This window comes from Marmota flaviventris, chromosome 15 (assembly GCF_047511675.1).
Source record: "Marmota flaviventris isolate mMarFla1 chromosome 15, mMarFla1.hap1, whole genome shotgun sequence".
Taxonomy (NCBI): Eukaryota; Metazoa; Chordata; class Mammalia; order Rodentia; family Sciuridae; genus Marmota; species Marmota flaviventris.
This window is the reverse complement of record NC_092512.1, coordinates 25,747,337-25,769,105: the sequence shown is the minus strand read 5'-3', so window position 1 is coordinate 25,769,105 and position 21,769 is coordinate 25,747,337. Positions and strand designations below refer to the sequence as shown.

Genomic DNA, 21,769 nt, shown 5'->3' with positions numbered 1-21,769 from the left:
AACATTTGTTGCTCTCTGGCTACCCAGAAACCATAGTTCTAGTATCAGAGATTAACTTGAAGGTTTTTAACTTGTCACATCTCTTAGCTTTTATGTCTGATTTCTAATTCTAGTCTTACTTGGAGGTATAATGAATATTTCATTTAAAATTTGCAATGGGAAATTTTAAGTAACTTAGGAGTTTAACTACTTAACTTCTAAATAATTAAGTCCCTTAAATGAATAACCAAAATATTTGGTATAACCATGTCTTAGAGTTTTACTCCTTAAAACATTTTATGAAATCTTGAGAATGGAAGCAGAAATAGTCAAATAAAAGAAAGACCTTCTGTTAACTTTTTACATCCTTGACATCTCTGTTGTATTCAGATGCTTTGGCCTCTAAAATGTAATTTAATTGTTTCCTGAATATCTGGCTAAAATGGGTATATTTGCAGTTGTATTTACTATTTTCAGCTAGGATGATATATTGAGAAATTATATTCTGTCTCTTTGAAGGACAAGACAGTTTAGATTGCTTTTCTGTCTCAATGAAGATTAGGTTACTCTTCCAATGAGGTTCAGAGGATGAAATTTCATGAAGTCTGTTATGAGAAAAGAGATTTGGGAGTTTTTTTTCAAATTATTTTTAATATATTTATCATGTACAACATGATGTTTTGAATTATACATATATTGTGAAATGGCTACACCAAGCTTCTTAGTATATGAATTAACTCACAAATTTTTTATTGTATGTGGTTAAACACTTAAATCTACTCTCTGAGCAATTTACAAGAACAGATATTAATATTAACTATAGCCACTATCTTATATCATGAATCTCTTAAAATTTTTGTTCCTAGTTGAAATTTTGTGTATTTAACCAACAGCTCCCTAAATTCCAACCCACTCCAGCCCATTGTAACCACTATACAACTCTTTATTTCTATGACTTTTACTATTTTATGTCTCAGTGAGATCATAAAATATAAGTGAGATCTTATGGCAATTTTATTTCTGTACATGTCTTATTTCACTATACGTTCAAGATCTATTGATAGACACAGTTTGATGCCATACTTTGGCTACTATGAATGGTGCTGCAATAAATATGGGACTGCAGTTATCTCTTTGATTAAAAATTATGGTACATATAAACAATGGAATCTTATTTAGCAATAAAAAAAGAAGGAAATCATGTCTTTTGTGAAAACATGGATGAACCTAGAGGTCATTATTTAAAGTTAAATAAATGAGTCACGGGAAAAAAGTACTGCATGATCTCATTCATAAGTGGAATCTGGTAGAGAGCTCCTGGTAGTTGCTAGGGGCTGGGGAGAGGTTGGTCAAGGATAGAAAATCACATTTTTATAGGAGGAATAAATTCAGGAGGTCTATTGTACAGTATGGTAACTGTAGTTCATTAGGATACACTGTATTCTTGAAAAATGCTAAAAAGAGTAGACATGTGGTATCACCACAAAAATAAATATATAAGATAAAATACACATTAGCTAGATTTAACATTATACAGTGTATACGTATACTTCAAAACAGTGATGTATGTAATAAATACAATTTTATCTGCCAGGAAAAGTAAATAAATACATCAAAATTAAGTTCAAAGTATAAATTTTAATAAAGTCTATGAGAAAAAAGGTGATTTTAAAAGTGACCATGTGTGTTCTGGGAGAGACATATATAGGCAAAGGAAGAGAAATATCAATTTCACTTCAAATTTTGTGGGAAATATAAATGTGTAGCAGTTCAATTTTTAAGCCACTCACTGCAATCAAATCAATACAGGTTTTTCATATGATTATCACTTAGATTTTTTGACAAAGATTTTGACAAACATGTTTCAGTTAAAATATCCAATAATTTTAGATATATCTTATACAACCACGAGGGAGTCTGTGTGTGTGTGCATGCATGTACTGCAGGCATGTGCATTTGTTTACTATACCTCAGCTGGCTTACAAACATTCAGTGAGCTTCAGGCTAGAGAGGAACTTGAAGTCAAAGAGGTATATTCATTCTGATAAATTGTAAGAGATAATACATCAGTATTTCTAGCTCATGAAAGAAAACTACAGAACCCTAAAGAAAGAAGTCAAAGAAAACCCTAGAAGATGGAAAGATCTACCTTGCTCTTGGATAGGCAGAATTAATATTATCAAAATGACCATACTACCAAAAGCACTGTACTGATTTAATGCAATTCCCTTCAAAAATCCCAATGGCATTCCTCATAGAAATAGAAAAAGCAATTATGAATTCATCTGGAAAATAGCTAAAGCAATACCCAGAATAGCTAAAGCAATCCTTAGCAGGATGAGTGGACCAGGTGGCATTGCTATACTAGACCTTAAAGTGTACTACAGAGCAATAGTAACAAAAACACCATGGTATTGACACCAAAACAGACTGGTAGACCAATGTGGTACAGAATAGAGGACACAGAGACTAATCCACAAAATTACAATTATCTTAAGGTGCCAAAAACATACACTGGAGAAAAGGTAGCATCTTCAACAAATGGTGCTGGGAAAACTGGAAATCCATATGCAACAAAATGAAATTAAACCTCTATCTATCACCTTGCACAAAACATAACTCAAAATGAACCAAGGACCTAGGAATTAAACCAAAGACTCTGCATCTAATAGAAGAAAAAGTAGGCCTTAATCTTCATCATGTGGGATTAGACCCCAACTTCCTTAATAAGACTCCTATAGTGCAAGAATTAAAACCAAGAATCAATAAATGAAATGGACTCAAACTAAAAAGTTTCTACTCAGCAAAAGAAACAATCTGTGAGATGAACACAGAGCCCACATCTTGGGGGCAAATTTTTTCCCCTCACACATCAGATACAGCACTAATCTCTAGGATATATAAAGAACTCAAAAAGCTAAGCACCAAAATAAATAAATAAATAAATAAATAACCTAATCAATAAATGGGTCAAGGACCTGAACAGACACTTCTCAGAAGAGGATATACAATCAATCAACAAATATATAAAAAGATTCCATCATCTCTAGCAAATACAGAAATGAAAATCAAAACTACTTTAAGATATCATCTTACTCCAGTCAGAATGGCAGCTTTTATGAAGACAAATAACAATAAGTGTTGGCAAGGATGTGGGGGAAAAGGTACACTCATACATTGCTGGTGGGACTGCAAATTGGTACAGCCAATATGGAAAGCAATATGGAGATTCCTTGGAAATTTGGGAATGGAACCACCATTTGACCCAGCTATCCCTCTCCTTGGACTATATCCAAAAGACTTAAAAACCGCATACTATAGGGACATAGCCACATCAATGTTTATAGCAGCACAATTCACAATAGCTAAATTGTGGAGCCAACCTAGATGCCCTTCAGTAGATGAATGAATTAAAAAAATGTGGCATATATACACAATGGAATATTACTCATCAAATACTTCTTTTAAATTAACTAGACTTCTAAAATTTTGGAATGTGGCAGACAATGAAATGCAATAATCATACACAATAAATCTTAATGACAGTGAATAATAACAATTAAAAGCTGAGAAATTACAAAAATGACTTTATCACATTTTTTCAATGTATTTGTTGTAAATTTTGAACTAGTTTTCTGCTTCCATATATTTGGTATCTCTAGCTTAGCTGTCGATAAGAGATCTGCACATTTTGTGTTCAGCACTACACAGTCCAATATAATATCTACTAGCCAATTATGGCTTTTGAGTATTTGAAAAGTAGCTCAATTTTTAAGTTCAATTAATTTAATTTTAATTAAAAAAACAAAATGTTTTTTCATTAAGTATAACATTATTGTTTTACTAGACTACATTTCAACTGCTGTATCATGTATAGATGTATTGCAGTAAAGATGCTGATAACATGCATTCTTAACTGTACTACATATTGATACAACATTAAATGTGCTTGCTTATTTAACTATTTTATGAAGACACCAAGAATCAGAGTCATATCTAAGTAAATAATAATTGCTTATGGTTATGCTTAGATATGAGGTATCCCCCAAAAGGTCTTTCATTAATGCAGATAGAGTCAGAGGTAAAGTGACTGCACTGAGTGAGTTTGTTTGACTGCCTTTTGATAACCACTGCTTTGTTTCACATTTCTGTATTTGCATTTGTTTTTCATTTAAAATAACAATTTAATAATAACTGTAGAAATCATCAGTATAGAAGATTTATTCCCTTAATGCTTTATTTACTCAACCTCCTGAATTAAAAAGCATATTTTATATCTTTCAAAAAATACCAAATTATCTCTATAGTAAAATAAATTCTTTTAGTTAGCAGGCCACTCTATATTATCTAATAATTTTTTCCACAAATTTATTTCAATGCTTACTCTTATGGTTTGGATGTGAGGTATTCCCCAGAGCTCCTGTGTTAATGTAGGAATATTCGGAGGTTAAATGATTAGAGTTTGAGAGCTGTGATCTAATCAGTCCGTCCTCATTTGAATGGACTGACTAGTGGGACTGTAGGCAAGAGGGCCAGGGCTGGAGGAACTGGGTCACTGGTGTGGTGCCTAGGAAGATGATCCACTCTCTCCTTCTCTCCTTCCACCCAGGCCATGAGTTGACCAGATTTCCACAACTGGGTCCTTTCCTCATGATATCTGCCTCACTTGAACCTTTAGCAATGGAGTCAGTTACCTATGGACTGAAACCTTTGAAACTCTTACCCACAAATAAACTTTCCCTTCTCTAAGTTGTTTTGTTGGGTATTTTGGTCATAGCTATATAAAAGCTAATTAAAACACTAACGAATTAAAATATTTTTTTAAAAAAATAGTTAAAGATTCTTCTAGTCTTTTAAGCAAATCAACTATTTCCAAAGAAAATTTTATGTCCAAAATGATGTGCTGTGAATATAAAATACCAACAAAACTTTAAAGATTTAATAAAAAAGAATGTACCATATGTCAGTAATATTTTAATTAATTGTGATTAAATGTTAATTTTCTGACATACTGGTTAAATACAATTAAAATAAATTATGCTTGTTTCTTTTACTATCTTACATTGCCACTGGAGAATTTAAAATTTTATAGATGAATGTGTCATATTATTATTGTTATTTATTTTTTGGTTAGTGCTGTGCTAAGAGGTATAGGACCAGGCATCAATAAATTAGAAGATAAAGAAAGACAAGGACCTTTATAGCAATGATCACTGAAGACCTTTCACAGCAAACCAAGGCAATCATGAGAGCAACTTCATTGCAGAGAATGGGTTTTAAGTTAAAGAACTATACAGACCTGGAAAGAACCCATAGCCTGATATATTAAGGAATTCATTTCAGTTCACACAGTGGAGTCTGTACCATGATTTACTAGCTTCTAATTCATCACTCTTTCTAGAACACTACTTGTGTGAAGGAAAATTTAAACCTGAGAATCTCATCCACCCCTCTCTCTTAATATAATTGAAGATTCTATTGCCATATATTACTTAAACACTTATTTTGAAAAAGAGTGCTGACTTTTTTGTTACACTGATAAACCAGAAAAAATAAATGTGTGACCAGCAAATAGGAAAGTCCATGTCAGTTACAGAATATTTAAAGACTATTGTTGTATTTTCTATAACAAGGGAGGACATAATCCAATGCAACAAGGTTACCTTCTTGTTATATAAATAATATGATGTTTTAATTTGAATGTTTTCAACAAAAGTGCACTGGGTATTATGAAATCATTACCTTTCCCATTAAGATTTTTTACTTTCTTCACCTCAAGCTGTTTTATTAACTACAGATTCCTTCTTGGGTTTTCCATCCACAGTCAGTACTTCCTGAACTAAGAAAAGATTGAATAAGTGTATAATAGCAGACATTCTTAATAATTATTTCACCAGCATTCATATCATAGCAATGAATGTAGCCCCCAGTTATGTCAGAGTTAATTTGTAAAACATTTGTTAAAAGTTTGATATGTTTTAATGGGGATAATTTTCATTATGAAAAATTGTGCTGTATATGCGTAAGAAGAATTATAATGAATTCTGCTGTCATTTGTTTTTTTTTAAATCAATTTAAAAAGAGAAAAAAATAAAACTACATTGAGATTTCACCTCATTCCAGTCAGAATGGCAATTATAAATAATACAAGTTACAATAAATGTTGGTGAAGATGTGGGGAAAAAGGTACACTCATACATTGCTAGTGGGACTGCAAATTGGTGCAACCACTTTGAAAAGAAGTATGAAAATTTCTCTCAGAAAACTTAGAACAGAGCCTCCATTTAACCTAGTTATCTCATTCATCAGTGTATACCCAAAGGACTTAAAATCAGCATACTATATGGACACTGCCATATCAATATTCATGGCAGCTCAATTCACAGTAGCTAAGCTGTAGAACCAGCCTCGGTGCCCTTCAAAAGATGAAATAATAAAGAAAATGTGGTATATACACACACAATGGAATATTATTCAGCCATAAAGAGAAATGAAGTTATGACATTTGCGAGTGAATGGATAGAACTGGAGACTAGCATGCTAAGTGGTAAGCCAATCCCGAAAAAAACAAAGTCCAAATGTTCTTTCTGATGTGTGGATGCTAACTCACAATAAGGAGTACTTTGGATTAGACAAAGGGGAATGAAGTAAAGGGAAGGGGAATGGGAATATGAAAGATAGTGCAATAAACTGGACATTATTTTCCTGTATTCATATGTGAATACACAACCAATGTATTTATGTACAACCAGAAAAATGGGAAGTTGTACTCCATGTATGTTTAATATGTCAAAATACACCCAACTGTCATATATAACTAAAATGAACAACAAGAAGTCTAAGTTGCACCTTTCTGCAAAAACTCTATGGAGGACAGGGATTATTGAAAGAGGGCACCAATACCTCTATCAATATCTTAAACTCTGTTAGATATATTTCTTCTAGATCTTATGGCATTGACTCATGGAAAAGAAAAGTAAGCCACCTAAAGACATACCCACATTCAGCAGAGAAAAGCAGCATGTCAAGAGTAATATATGTTCGTTCACCTAGATGAGAATTCATTCCTCATCAAGGAATGAATCCTGGATGGCATATGGGTGAAGTGAGTTAACAGAGTAGCAGGCCTCTGCTCTGGGGTTACAGTGGTAAAGGTAATTTATATCTGGGTGTGGTGGCACATTCCTGTAATCCCAGCACTAAGCAACTCAGTGAGACCCTGTATCTAAATAAAATACAAACTAGGACTGGGGATTTTGCTCCATGGTTGAGTACCCCTGAGTTCAATACCTTGTAACCCTGCCAAAAAAAATAATAATTTATGGTAGAAAATGTGGTTTAAAGAGCTTCAGCTGAAGATTAGATGGAAAATCCACCAAATGGTATTATGGAGTCAAAGGTAAATAACTGAACATGCTAAGAGAATGGGCCACAAAGTAATTGTGCACACCAACAATGGATGCATACAGGATCCTCAGCTACTAAGAAGCAATACCTCTAGTGAAGCCAGCTAATATTCATAAGTGAAAATGATGGTTTACACATGGAAAACTTGGTTATATCTATCATTATTAAAACTCACAGTCTAACACATATTCAGAAGTTTTCTTGAAAAAGGAATGAGGAGGACATATAAACCAGAAAACTATACATGGCTAAATCTCAATACAAATAAAAAGACTCTTATCCTAGAAAAGAGTGGTAAGTGTTAAATTTATGCTATCGTTAGCAGGAATATATAAGCCTAATAAAAAATTTACATGGAATTATATATCTATAGTTTTTTTAGATTTATAGATATCCAGTACTATATTTGGACCTACTATATATTTATACATTTCAGAAAACACAGACACATATGAATGTGTGTGTGTATATATGTATATATACATATATATACATATATATATATAATGTGTGTGCATACATATATATATATATACACATATACATATATGCACACACACATATATATGACAATTTGATATTGATAAGATTACTTTATCTCATTCATAAAAGATAGTAATTGGTATATTTTACTATGGTAATATAAATTGCAATCATTTTACTAAACTATTTCTGGATTCTCACAAAATGTGTGAGACTGCAACAAGTTAATAAAAATTGTTTTTAATTTTTTAGGAATATCAATAAAAAGCATTGGGCTGGGGATGTATCTCAGTGGTAGAATGCTTGCCTAGCATGCAAGAGGCTCTGGGTTTAATCCCCCGCACTCCAAAATAAATAGATAGATAGATAGATAGATAAAACAATAAATAAATAACATATATATTTGTATATATATAATATTTACTTTAAAAGAACACAATAAACCTAATAATCATTAAATATTTGTTGTTTTCTTAAAACAAGAAAGTCACCCTTAAATGAATGCTATAGAGATTGAATTAATTCCTTAGAAAACAACACAAAGTTTAAACAAAAATCTTTATCAAACCTTTATAATGCTGAATTTTATGACTATTTTAAGTACATTCATTTTATCTTTGCACTCCCTGATATAGTTTACACCAGAATCTATCATCATCCAATTTTAGGTAATCCTCTTTATTAGTATCTGATTTAAGACAACACTTTTTTCACAAGTAATGTCCACCATTCTCAAAGTGAATATATATTGTTAATTCATACTATTATGAAAGAGGATTCTAAAACAATTAGGCAACATAAACAACAATCAATAGTATTAATAACATTATATTTAATTTATGGAACTTCAGTTTATATTTTAAAATTATATTTCTACTTTAAACATAACCACATGACTTAAATTTTAATTAATTGTTAAAATGTTTAGCAAGATGATATATGATATGGGAAATTGTTATATTTGTTTAGAGTTGAGCAAAAATAAATGCTAATAATATGTTTCTGATACACAAAACTTTTCTCAGCTCATTAATATTCATTTCATAAAGGAAATTCTACTTAAGAGAAATTTGAAGGGAAATAACTAGCCAGTTTACCATTATATATATCCACAATTTATGAAACAAAATTAAGGGTGGGAGATATGTAGCAAGATTTTAATGATTAGAATTCTTACAAAAGTTAGTATTTAATTAAGTATGTAGTTGAAATTTTCAGTTTCAATATTGCTATATAACTAAAATTACCTCTTTACATTTAGAAAATTTCCAGGATTACTGGCTTTATTTTAAATTAAATCAATGGATGTCATAAAACAGAAATAAAACAATGCATACATATATAAATATAAGTGTGTATATATATATACACATACATATTTGTTAAACAAATTTAACTCTAATTCATTATTTATTGATATGATATAAGGCATTATGTTTTATATTGTTATGACTGTGAAATGTTTATATCACAGAAGAATGGTGTCAGAGAGTTTTTAATAGTTACTTTAGAAAGGCAGAGGATTATATAGATAGACCATTTTGACTATTAAGATATTCTGATTATCTCTGCTGTTTTTTTAGGCACAGTACTAATTAAAAAATGAATCTTATATACCAGGCAAGCCCAATGAGAGAAGTAATTTTTTTTTACTCTACATAAAATTTTAAAAATGAATTTCCCAGTGAGAGTAATTATTTAGAATGGAAGGGAACTTAAAGAAATAAAGGTGGTAATAATATCAAAATAAAAACAAAGAAAACATGGTACAGATTAGAAATTATTCTCAAACTCTATATACCAATGAAACTTAGATTCCTATTCTCTCAAAACTCAGGAAGTACAAATAAATACATTATTCCATAAGATTAAAAGAATGAAGATGGCCCATATATGAAAAAAATGATATTTTGAGAAAAGAATTCAAATATATTCTTTATGAATCTTCCCATACCATATAATTATTTAAAGATAAAATTAATATTCATCAATTACTTATTGAATTATACTAACAAAGCTCCATCTACTCTATTTAACAGGAAAGGAAGTTATTCATCCATGTCCAACATTCCCATGTCAGTACAGTACAAGTAAAGTGTCCAGAGACCAAAAGGTCTTCTTTTTTCATGTCACACTTCCTCCAAAGAATCCTGGAATCATAAATCTGACTCGTTGAGAGTTATCAGATTAGAGGAGGGGATTCATAATTAGCATGGTGGGATATATCACTTCCTATATTTTTTAGTAATGAATATGTGAAGACATAAGAAAAACTTACATTTAAACAAAGTTAGAAAAAATATAGCTAAACGTCAAGAGACAGCAAAGATTAAAATACTATCACCTTTATAGAAATTTGCTTTGATGCTATGCTGTTTTATTAAGCTTGAACTAGATTTATGATATCAAACTATGTTATAGAAAGGAAACTGTTTCTCAGTTTTATTCACAAAATATTCTGTTTTAAACTTGATTCCAAGCAAAAGTGCTTTTCCTTTGAGAAACATGGGATTCCTCATTGTGTTAGTGAGAAAATCTAACATTTTTCCTGGATTCAAATATTTTGTTTGGCTCCTGGATTCAAATATTTTGTTTGATCACAATATTTAAAGTACTTGTTCCTCATGGCTAGCATGTATAGTTTCTCACCCATCCCATATGGTTGATGATCTCTTGCAACTGAAGCATCTTTATTTACTGCATGTCTTATTTTTACTGTAAGAAGTCTTAATACCTTCGGAATTGAGCAATAATTTGTCTGGCTATTGTGATTATTTTTATGCATGAAAAATCCAAGACTCAGAGAACTCAAATAGCAAATAATAATGTCATGATTCTACTCTAATCTTCTAACCACACAAATCCTATTCTTTCCCTAAGATCATATGCTGCATCCCCAATAATTTTATTGTCTTTGTTTAGTAACTGTATACACACATTTATGTCAAAAACCTCCCAAATATTAAAAAATGGGGTAACCATTCCCAAGTTATTTGTTTTTCAACTAAAAGACAGACATCTAAAATGTAAAAAGCCTGCCTCTATATACATGAGGTTTACAGGAGGTGATTTTGAATATGGTTTAAAAATTCAGTTCATTAAATGTGTTTTCTAACAAACATCAAAAGAAATGCCCAATTGATTCCTAAATGAAATAATCTATTTGAGAATCTACAAAATATTTGCTTACATAAATTTAAGATATTGTGTATTACTATTAATATATCTTGGTTAAGAACCTAGAAAATATTTACTTATACAAGAAGCATTATGCACAACAATATTATGGAAGAAAAGAGATAAATAAAAATGTGATAAAACCTATAGAACCTAGTAGAAGGATTAATCTAGAATACCAAGAAACTCACATATTTAAATATTTGTAATTGATGAAATGTTACAGTTCCTAAACTTACAAGCCCAAGAAAATTATATGAATCCTATAGCTTCAGCTTCCACAATTGCACATTAAAAAAGCAAAGTGTGTATTATTCATAAATTAAAATTAAAACATTGTAATAATACTTGATACTTAAATAATGAAGCCTTATGTATTAGAAAAGAATTCTTTTCTATAAACATCTCCAAGAGGCAATGTTTTATATACTGAACAATTGAGTGTCATGTAAAAATCCCTTTTCAATACAGAAAATAGGAAAATATGATTGTGTATGCATGGGAAACGAAAAAAACTAGATTTTAGGCTTATACAAAGATCAAGTGACAACAATATTAATCCTTTTAAAAATAGGTAATAATAATTCCAAACACCACAGTTTCAGACAAGTTTTAATATTTATGTGAAAAGTAGAACAATTCAGATTCTCGTTAGAAAAAAATATTGGTGTAATTTGAATATGGCAACAGTATAAAAAAACAATGACACATATAGTACAATAACATGGAAATGATTATCTTTGGAAAGGAACTGCGAACCAAAGAGGAAAATTTAAAATCAAAAAGGAGATGATAAAAAAAAAAAGTTTTCAAACAACATATTTTCAGTATAAATAAACTAAGGAGAAAAAAGAGATGCTTTTATTTATGTTCTATTGGAGTAGACATACTCAATGTAAAACCTCAGTGAGCAAAACTTTTATATGTCAAAAAACATTGTACTTAAATCACAACTTGTCTTAGTATTTTTGAATGGGAATAGAACTATACTTATTGGCATTGTAGTCTCATTTTCTACTTAAGCATATTTAAAAGGACAATATTCAAGCCAATCAAGAACCTAGTTTATAATACAACTTAAAGGTGGTTCTGTTTGAAAAAGGACATTGGTATATAGCTATATGCCTTTCCATCAATTATGGAACAAACTATAAAAAATAGCTAATCGTATTCATTGAACCCTTTAGTAGTTTGCAGTTAATTTTCACGGTATTTAGTAAAGGACACAGATGAAATAAAATGTTATAAAGAAAATAATCAGTGTTAGGAAATCAGGAGCTCCATTAAAACATTAAATGAATTCAAAATTATAGTTAAATCAATGATAATTACTGATAGTAACTCAGTATTTGAGTTATTAAGAAGCCGAGCTGTGTACACTTGATTTTGACTTTTATATAATATCTTCCACAAAATGTTCCATTTACATTGATCTTAATTAAGATACCACTGAAACGAAATAGTGCTATGGAACAATGTAAAAAGCAAGATTACCCTTTCATGCTAGGGTACCTATTTTTTTGCATAACAGAATTATGAGTTTTGCAGACATTTAAATCAGTTTTATCAGTGTTTTTTAAAACAATTTTTTAAATTTGATTCTGATTTCAAAAATTACTTCTCCAAGAATTTGTGCTGTCTAGGTAAAATATTATTTGGATATAATACAACTAGAAAAATTAAACCTGATCAGGAAAGTTTTAAAAGGATACAATGCAAAGGCACACTTTTAGGTAATAAAACTTTCCCTACATCTTATAAAATCATAGTTTCCATTTTCTTAGCCCATTTTATTTCCTCTGTGTTCTGTGGATAAAGTTTACACTAAAACCTACCTTATTTTAAGCCTCTTTTTCTGCTGAAAATAGGAGTAAACCATACCCCATAAAACACTTTCTTTCTATTGTTTTTTTTTTTTTTGTTGTTGTTGTTGTTGTAAATTCAATGATTATGTGATTTTCAGTGCTAAAACCAAACAGACCATGCTGGAAAATAAAACTGAGTTTTGAAAATTCTATAAATGTCAACTTAAAACCAATGAGTGGAATATTAAAAATAATAATTAAATACACAAATCTAGTGGCAGTTTTGTGCTGTTGTTGTTATTTATCTGAAAATAAGTTCCATGAAATTATATTGCATAAATTGAGTGCTATTTAATGTTTGAGATAAATCTATTTTTCTCCAACTTTTATATTTAAGTGTAAAATGATTGCTACCTTATTTGCACTCAGAAAAAGTAAAAGATATTCAACTGAAAGATTCCATGAATCTAATAGGAAAGATCACAACATGAATCAAAGGGGATAGTCTTTTGAATTCCTGCTGTGCCATCTGCTTTACCTCATTGCAGAGAGGAATCAGAGCTATAAACTCATGTGGTTGAAAATTCCACAAGGAAAGGAGTCAATCTAGAGAAAAAGAAGCTTTGCAATAATATTTCTTTTCAATCAATATCCTCTGATTTCTGAAGTGCACAAAGACTTAAGAAATTAAAACTGGAACCTGGATAAAATATTTTTGCAAATGTAAAAGTGACACTGTTTTAATTTGGTCAGATTCAAATTACCATATTTGGATTGTTATTTTTAATAATATATATGAAAATAGATCTTTCTATAAATATATTTAAAGTTTTAAAATATAATATTTTATGACTTACTGACATAATGAAAAATGTTAATAAATCACAGAACTTTAAAGGTTATTTGCATTCATTTTCCATTCTATTAAAATGCTTTAGAAACAAATTATTGTAGGTTTTCTGAGGTGGATTTTGCCTAAAATTTTTATTTTAAGTTAATGTCCTAAGTATTTTTATTACAAGGTAGTTTTATAAAAGTCAAATTAGAATTCACATTAATCCGTTGCTGTTATTATAAAAATATGATCAAACAGCTGCAGAGAAATTACTGATCTTCAAAATATAAATTAATTGCTAAAATATGTAGTCTAGTAAATGATGGTCTAATGTTGTTTTATTTACTAGTTATAAACTTCCTAAAGTCACCATATTAAATTTGCAAAGTGCTAAAGACCACAGACTACTAAAGAGGAAAGTGTTTTTTAAACAAAACAAAAAAAAACTGATAAATGAACAAATATAACTATGGTAATACTCACTATTACCTGAACAATTGCTGATATACTACTGGAATGAAATAAATTATTAACATAAACAATCTTAGGATAAAGTACACTAAATCCACATAATAAAACTGAACAATGTAAAAGTTACTTTTTCATTTCTACTCTATTTTCATAATAATCTTGTTTCAATGATTTTTCTCAAAGTTAATACACAAAATATTATATTCTACTTATCCAAAATTGTACCTGTTAATAAAATTGGTAAATAAGATTCCTAGCAAGGTTCATTAAACTAACAATAATAAGCACATTGTGTATAGAAATGGATTTCAAGTGATGAAGAGCCTGTTACAATTGCAGACAATTATTTGTGGTCCAGTTTCTAGTAGCATCCCAAATCCCTTAAACACCATATTACATCAGAATATTATATCTGTTACATATTATCTTTTTTGAGTCATCTGATTCTTTAATCTAGATATTGTGCTGTAAAAATCAGCTAACTTTAATATTGCAATTTAGTTATGATCACATTATTTCCTCAGCAAGAGAATGACATTTGCCTATTCAAATTACCATCTATAAATGCTAAATTTATATTGATATCTTTTTTTCCATCAGAAAATGCAGTTGTGCATACTAAAATAATTTTACACATCAAGAGAGGAAAAGGTAGTTATTAAATGTACCTTGATATGGAGCACTAAATCCACGATATCGGTGATTGCTGTCTGTAACGAAATGCAGTCTGAGCCAGTTTTTGTTGCTGATAATTGGTGGTGGTATATTCATTCCAGATAACCTGAATTATGAAAGACAAGAACATAAAAATTTAAAAAGCTTTTCAGCAGTAAAAAAATTTTCACTGAATTGGGACCAAAAAAAGTATCAACCTATACAAAAATTACGACTTTGTGTTGTCAACTTTTAAGAATAAGTGAAATTTATTTATGCATTGTAAAATTAATCATAGAATAGCACAGTTTCAAATTCGGTGTTCCAATTAGGTTTTGAATGTTAACAAAGTAAACTGTAAAATTTCAACCACATATGATTTTTTATTCACTCATATTTATTGCACCAATAATACATTTACTACATTGATAATAATAAATATAATTGGTGCTTAATTGATGGTGCTGGTCAATGTGTTCCTCATGAACATATTGATAAAATATAGTTACAAAACTGAAATTCTTCATAGAAATTGATATCCCATATTGAGAGTGAGTTAGATATTTTTCATATAATCCATATATACATATATAAGTATTTTATATTGGATTCAAATTTCATAATGGCTCTTTGTAGACAAGGATTACTTAAGTGAAATTTTATAGTATCATAAATTTTCACAATTACCTAGCTTTCCTTATATTTTATACTACCATAATTTATTAGAACCCTACTCCAATGGATAGTCAGAAAACATTTGTCTGGAATATTTATTTAGTCTTGACATATTTTTTCACAAAGATGTCATTTAATAATCTCTTAAAACAAATTAAGTAAAATTATTGAATTTATGCTCTTTATATTAGTCATGATTAAAATGGGAGTAATTTTTGCTTCTTAATCTTTTTAGGATTTCCAGCAAGGCAGTTTTTCTGATTTCATTCAATAAAGAAAAATCTCCCTCATATATTTCCTCTGTGTACCTAACCATTTAAATTCTATATGCATGATATAAATCATGGTAAGATTCTTAAAAGCAATACTATCATCTACTGCAGGGGACTTTTAGATCAAGGCTTCCTAGTAAAGTCTTTGTCTACACCATTCTTTTAAGCTCATACCTTTCTTTTTCAGAAGGAAAAATGGCTGATTTGTCAGTTTGTGATTGTGTCTGTGTGGTGGTTTGAAGGGGTTACAATTCTCCTTTCAGTGCTTGGCAATCTGTTATGCTAGGGACCTGGTAGGAATAGGATGTAAAATATGTAACTGCACATGTAATAAGAGATGATGGATATGTGTGTTGATGCAAAGACCCTTTTCCAACACCCATCAATCACCCTTAACCCTGAAAACTCACCTTTCCTAGGATGTTTACAAGCTAGCCACTATTTCTAGTGCATGCTCACTGAATATAAATTCACTTCTTTCGCATCTTTGTGTCTGCTGTATATAGAATGTTTGATTCCAACCTATACAAGTTGGGGTCTATCAAGTACATTTCTCATTTCCATCCCTGGTTAGAAATTTTCTCTTTCCTACTAATTGTCTATTTTCTCTTGTTATTGGTTCAGCTGCCTGATTGTTTCCATGTTTGAATTTAGTAAATAAAGACATAAAATAGACCTGTATACAATTTTAAGACTCAAGTTTTATATTTTATTCTATTACCTTACAAAAAAATCTAGGCTATATTTTCCTGGGTTTGTTGGTTTGCTTGGTTCAAGCAGCAATTTTGTGAAAAAATATTTGGATTTAATTCAAATATATTTTCTATAGAGTGGTATGGCTCAGACCAAATTTTGACTAACAATTTGGTTCAGATCAATTCCCTGATTAGATGAGCATGAATATCCAATTTATGTGTAAGTTATGGAAATATAAGTTATTTTGCTAGACGACACACATTTCTAAATGTAATGAGACTATAGTACATGGATGATGATAATACACTGAAGCACAGAGTTTGGAAATAGACCCTTTAAAAGATCCAATAGATGAAAATTAACATTAAGAAAAATGATAGGAGAAAGAAGATGAAATGAACAACTCCATAAAAAAGGATAAACTTTCCAGCTTTTCCAAGGACACCTAAGATATTTTAACCAATGAAGTACACCAAGACAAGTGATAACTATTATACAACTAAAGTTTGTATCTTGAATTCACTTTTAGGAATCCAAATGGGAAAAACTCAAAAAAGTAGAGCTGTAGAAGCAAAAGGCAGAATGTGCATGACATGTAGAAATGGTGTCAGTTAAACAGAGGAGGAAATGAGAGAAAATAACTGTCCCTCTTGTATCCGTGGGTGATGGATTCCAAGAACCGCACTGAACAAATAAGGATACATACTTACAAACTCTACATAGATTTTTTTCTATAAAACATATTTATAAAGAAGACTATTTTATAAATTTGACTCTGTAAGAGACTAACAACAATAATGAATAATAAAATTCAACTATAAAAATACACTGTAAAAACAAAGTTTATATGAATGTTGCCTCTCAAAATTTCTATAACAATATATGTAAAAACAAAAATTATATGAATGAGTTCTCTTTCCTTCTCAAAACTTCTTATTGTATTTTTAACCTTTTCACCTAAAGAAAACACTTTTCAGTGTCTCTTCAGCATATCTGAATTACTGAATTGCCAGCATTACTACTCTTTCACATTGAAACCATTATTAAGTAAAATACAATCACTTGATCACAACACTGCAATAGTATGAAAGCCTATATAATAGCCAAAAAGGCTACTAAGTAATTAAGAAGCAGGTAACATATACAGTGTGAATATACCAGGAAAAGAGATAAGTCACACCAGGGACAGACAGCATAGGATGGCATGAGATTTATCATGTTACTTAAATTGACACTCAATGTATAACTTATGAATTGTTCATTTTTGCAATTTTCCATGTAGAATTTTCAGACCACTGTTAACTAAGTGAAAATGCAGAAAGCAAAACAATACGTAAGGGAGGACTAATATATTTCTGACAGCCTTTGATGTCTCAATGTATGAAGCAAGACCTTAGATAGTCCAACAAACTGAACTACAGGTTATTTATGCCACAACATTCCCCTAAAATCTAAGGGGAAGTTTATAGTATTTTGGTTAATGGAACCAGGTGGGTTTTATGTCTTAATATTTCTCATTATTTAAACATATGGAATGATCTAGTAAATGAATCTACATATCTCTGCTTCTTATTTCTTATGTTATGAGAACAACTTTAAAATGAGATGTAAAATGAGGGGTAAAAAATGTATGCCATCTGGCAGATTCCAAGATGGCGGGCCAGAGGGAGGCAGCATTCTGTGACACTCCATGATCCAGATCTCACCTAGTTGGAATAATGCATCTCAGAGAGTATAATAGGACCCCAATACAGCTGATCTCTGCAGAAATCACCAGCGCTGTGACCCCAGAGCAGGGCTCAGAGCCTCAGCGTTCGAGTAGGACTCAGGACTCCTGCCTCCCTAAACCCAAAGCCCACAGTTCTAACCCACACACAGCTCACAACCAGCTTAGCAGAATCACCTATCAGCACCTCTGTAGAACTTCAGACTGCACTCTGCTCCCACGCAAGTCACTCAGCTACTATTTACCTACAGCACAATGCCATCACCTGGCTCCCCCAACCTCACCAGACATCCTGGCACTAGAAGCAGATGGACTCCATCTTGGATAACATTTCTTGCCAATATTTAGTGGGGTCAGCTCTCAGATCGGATCTTCATCTGACAGAAAAGATATGGATCTGGCCAGGTACCAGCTATCCAACTCCCCCCAACCTCTCTCCAGCAGTGATAACTCGACACACTGACCACACAACACAGAAATAGCTCTCAGTTGGGCAGGTGTGCAGTGCCACCAGGGCGTCGACCCACCTGGTGTGAGCCTTGGTGTAAGGGGTCCTGCAGTTGGGAACTGCTAAGTGAGAGGGAGAAGGGACTAAAGTTTGGAACCTAACAGAGAGACCAGGAACTAGGAAATCTCCAGGCAAGAGAGAGAGAGAGAGTGCTCAAGTCAGACAAGCAGTCCCAAAAAGAGACCCGTGAAATGTAGTCTCTCTGCAAGGACTGACAGGTGGCACTCCCTGCTTCCAGACACCCTATCGCTGTGAGCCAATCATCAGCTGGCAGCTGGAAGTTTGCTGGGGGTTTTCTGAGGGTTTTTCCTGAGAGGCTGTTTTGTTTGGCGTGTGTGGTTCTAAAAATAAAGTTAGTTTCTTTTGACAAGTGGCTCTCAACACCCTATACCAGAACCAGTCTTCCAACCCTGGTTACTTCCACCATCCTGAGCGCAGAGACACCAGCTTAAAACAGATGACCCCACCTATTGGATGAGAAGAAAAACAGAAAAAATATGGATCTCTAAAACTAGCAACAACCCTGGTTTCTTCTTTCAAGTAATTTTTTTTCTCTCTTCTAACCCTCTATCCTCCAATCCTCATATCCCCTATGTGAAACCAAGAACTTTGCAATAAATAGGATTTTGAGGACTGAGTCATCCCAATAATAAAATCTAGAGGTATTATATATGTCCTTTTTTGTTCTCTTTTTTTCTTTCATTTTTCTTTCCCCCTCAAAATTTTATTATTTTAACATCCTGTATTTTTCTAAATGTATATGTGTGTTTGTTTTATGTACTCTTCTGTCTTCCCACATACTTGTCTACCCTAAATTACTTCCTGTCTATTCTCTTGCTACTAACCTTCTTTATTAGACTTCTGCTTCAGATTTCCTAAGATATATTAACTCTATATCCTCACATCCTTCCACCTCAGCATATTGTTCTATGCCCCACCCCCAGTTCATTGTCCACCATCAGAAACTGTAAACCATTTTACAAAACTACTGATTATAATTTAGTTAATAATGAAATCCAACATTTCTGTACATTGAAATTAAACTGTAAATGCCTTAATGACAAAAAAATGTTCAGAGGTGATATATTGTTGATATTGGGATCTGTTAACATTGTCCTTCCCCACAAAAAAGGGATCCTGGAACCCTACAATAGCACTACAAATCTATAGGGTAAAAACAATAACACCCCAGACCTACAAGCAACATGAAAAGGCAAGGGAAGAAATTACACCAAACAAATCAAGACACCACATCATTAGAATAATTGGCAGCCACAGCAGAAAAAAATGGCAGAGAAAGAGTTCAGGATATACATGGTTAAAATGTTCTGCGAACTCTAGGAAGATATAAGAGAGCAAATACAAGCAGTGAAAGATCACTTCAACAAGGAGCTACATAAACAAATCCAGGAAGCAAAAGATCACTTCAAATAGGGAGATAGAGGTTCTAAAAAAAAAACCACAAAAAACAACAACAACAACAACAAAAAACAGAAATCCTTGAAATGTAAGAAACAATAAACCAAATTAAAAGCTCAAATGAAAGCGTCACCAACAGAGTAGACCACTTGGAAGACAGGACACCAGACAATGAAGATAAAATATATAATCTTTAAAAAAATATAGACCACACAGTGATAATGGTAAGAAACCATGAAAAGAACATTTAAGAAATATAGGACATCATAAAAAAACCAAATTTAAGAGTATTGGGATGGAGGAAGACTTAGAGGTCCAAACCAAAGGAATGAACATTATATTCAATGAAATAATATCAGAAAATTTTCCAAACATGAAGAATAAATTGAAAATCCAAATTCAAGAAGCCTAAAGGACACCAAATGCACAAAATCACAACAGATCCACAGCAAGGCACATTACAATAAAAATGCCCAATATACAGAATAAGGAGAGACTATTAAAAGCCACAAGAGAAGGGAATCAGATTACATATAGGGGAAAACCAGTAAGGATAACTGCAGATTTTTCAACACAGACCCTGAAAACTAGAAGATCCTGGAACAACATATATAAAGCTCTGAAAGAAAATGGGTGTCAACCAAGAATCTTGTATCCAGCAAAATTAAGCTTAGATTTGAAGATGAAATACAAATACTCCATGATAAACAAAAGTTAGAAGTATGTATAGCTAGAAAACTGGCACTACAAAACATCCTTGGCAAAATATTCCATGAAGAGTAAATAAAAAACAACAATGAAAATCAGCAGAGGAAGGTAGTACCCTAAAGGAAAAACTAATCAAAGAAGAAAATCAAGTCAAGTTAAATAAGAAAAATAAAAAATATATATATATGGCTGGGAACACAAACCATGTCTCAATAATAACCCTGAATATTAATGGCTTAAACTCACCATTAAAAGACACAGGCTAGCACATTGGACTTAAAAAAAAAAAGACCCAACAATATGCTGCCTACAGGGACTCATCTGATATGAAAAGACATACACAGACTGAGGGTAAAAGGTTGGGAAAAATCATACCACTCACATGGACTGCGTAAGCAAGCAGGGGTTTCCATCCTCATACCAAATAAAGTAGACTTCAAGTCAAAGTTAATCAAAAGGGAAAAAGATGGACATTACATACTGCTCAAGGGAACCATACACCAATAAGACATAAAAATCATAAATATATATGCCCCAAATAATGGTGCAGCTATGTTCATCAAACAAATTCTTCTCAAGTTCAAGAGTCAAATTGATCACAACACAATAATTTTGAGTGACATTAACACACTTCTCTCACCACTGGATAGATCTTCCAAACAAAAGTTGAATAAAGAAATTACAGAAGTCAATAATATAATCAATAACTTAGACTTAGCTGACATACATAGAATATTTCAACCTGCAACATATGGATACACTTTCTTCTCAGCACACGTCATCCTTCTCTAAAAAAGACCATTTAATATGCCAAAAAGCAACTCTTAGCAAATAAAAAAGTAGAGATACTACCATGAATTTTATCAGATCATAATGAAATGAAATTGGAAATCAGTGACAGAATAAAAAATAAAAATTTCTCCAACACCTGGAGACTAAACAATATGCTAATTA

The 21,769-nt window shown here is 31.5% G+C and overlaps 1 protein-coding gene across 3 annotated transcripts in view; it reads right to left on the bottom strand.

Annotated features, from left to right (window-relative positions):
• Csmd3 (CUB and Sushi multiple domains 3) overlaps positions 1-21,769 on the bottom strand; it is a 1,133,871-nt gene that overhangs the window by 762,200 nt on the left and 349,902 nt on the right. For all 3 annotated transcript variants that reach the window (XM_027947308.2, XM_027947313.2, XM_027947317.2), the window contains exon 6: positions 14,826-14,938. In XM_027947308.2, coding sequence (XP_027803109.2) covers positions 14,826-14,938 — 113 coding nt within the window. The remainder of the gene's footprint in view (positions 1-14,825; positions 14,939-21,769) is intronic.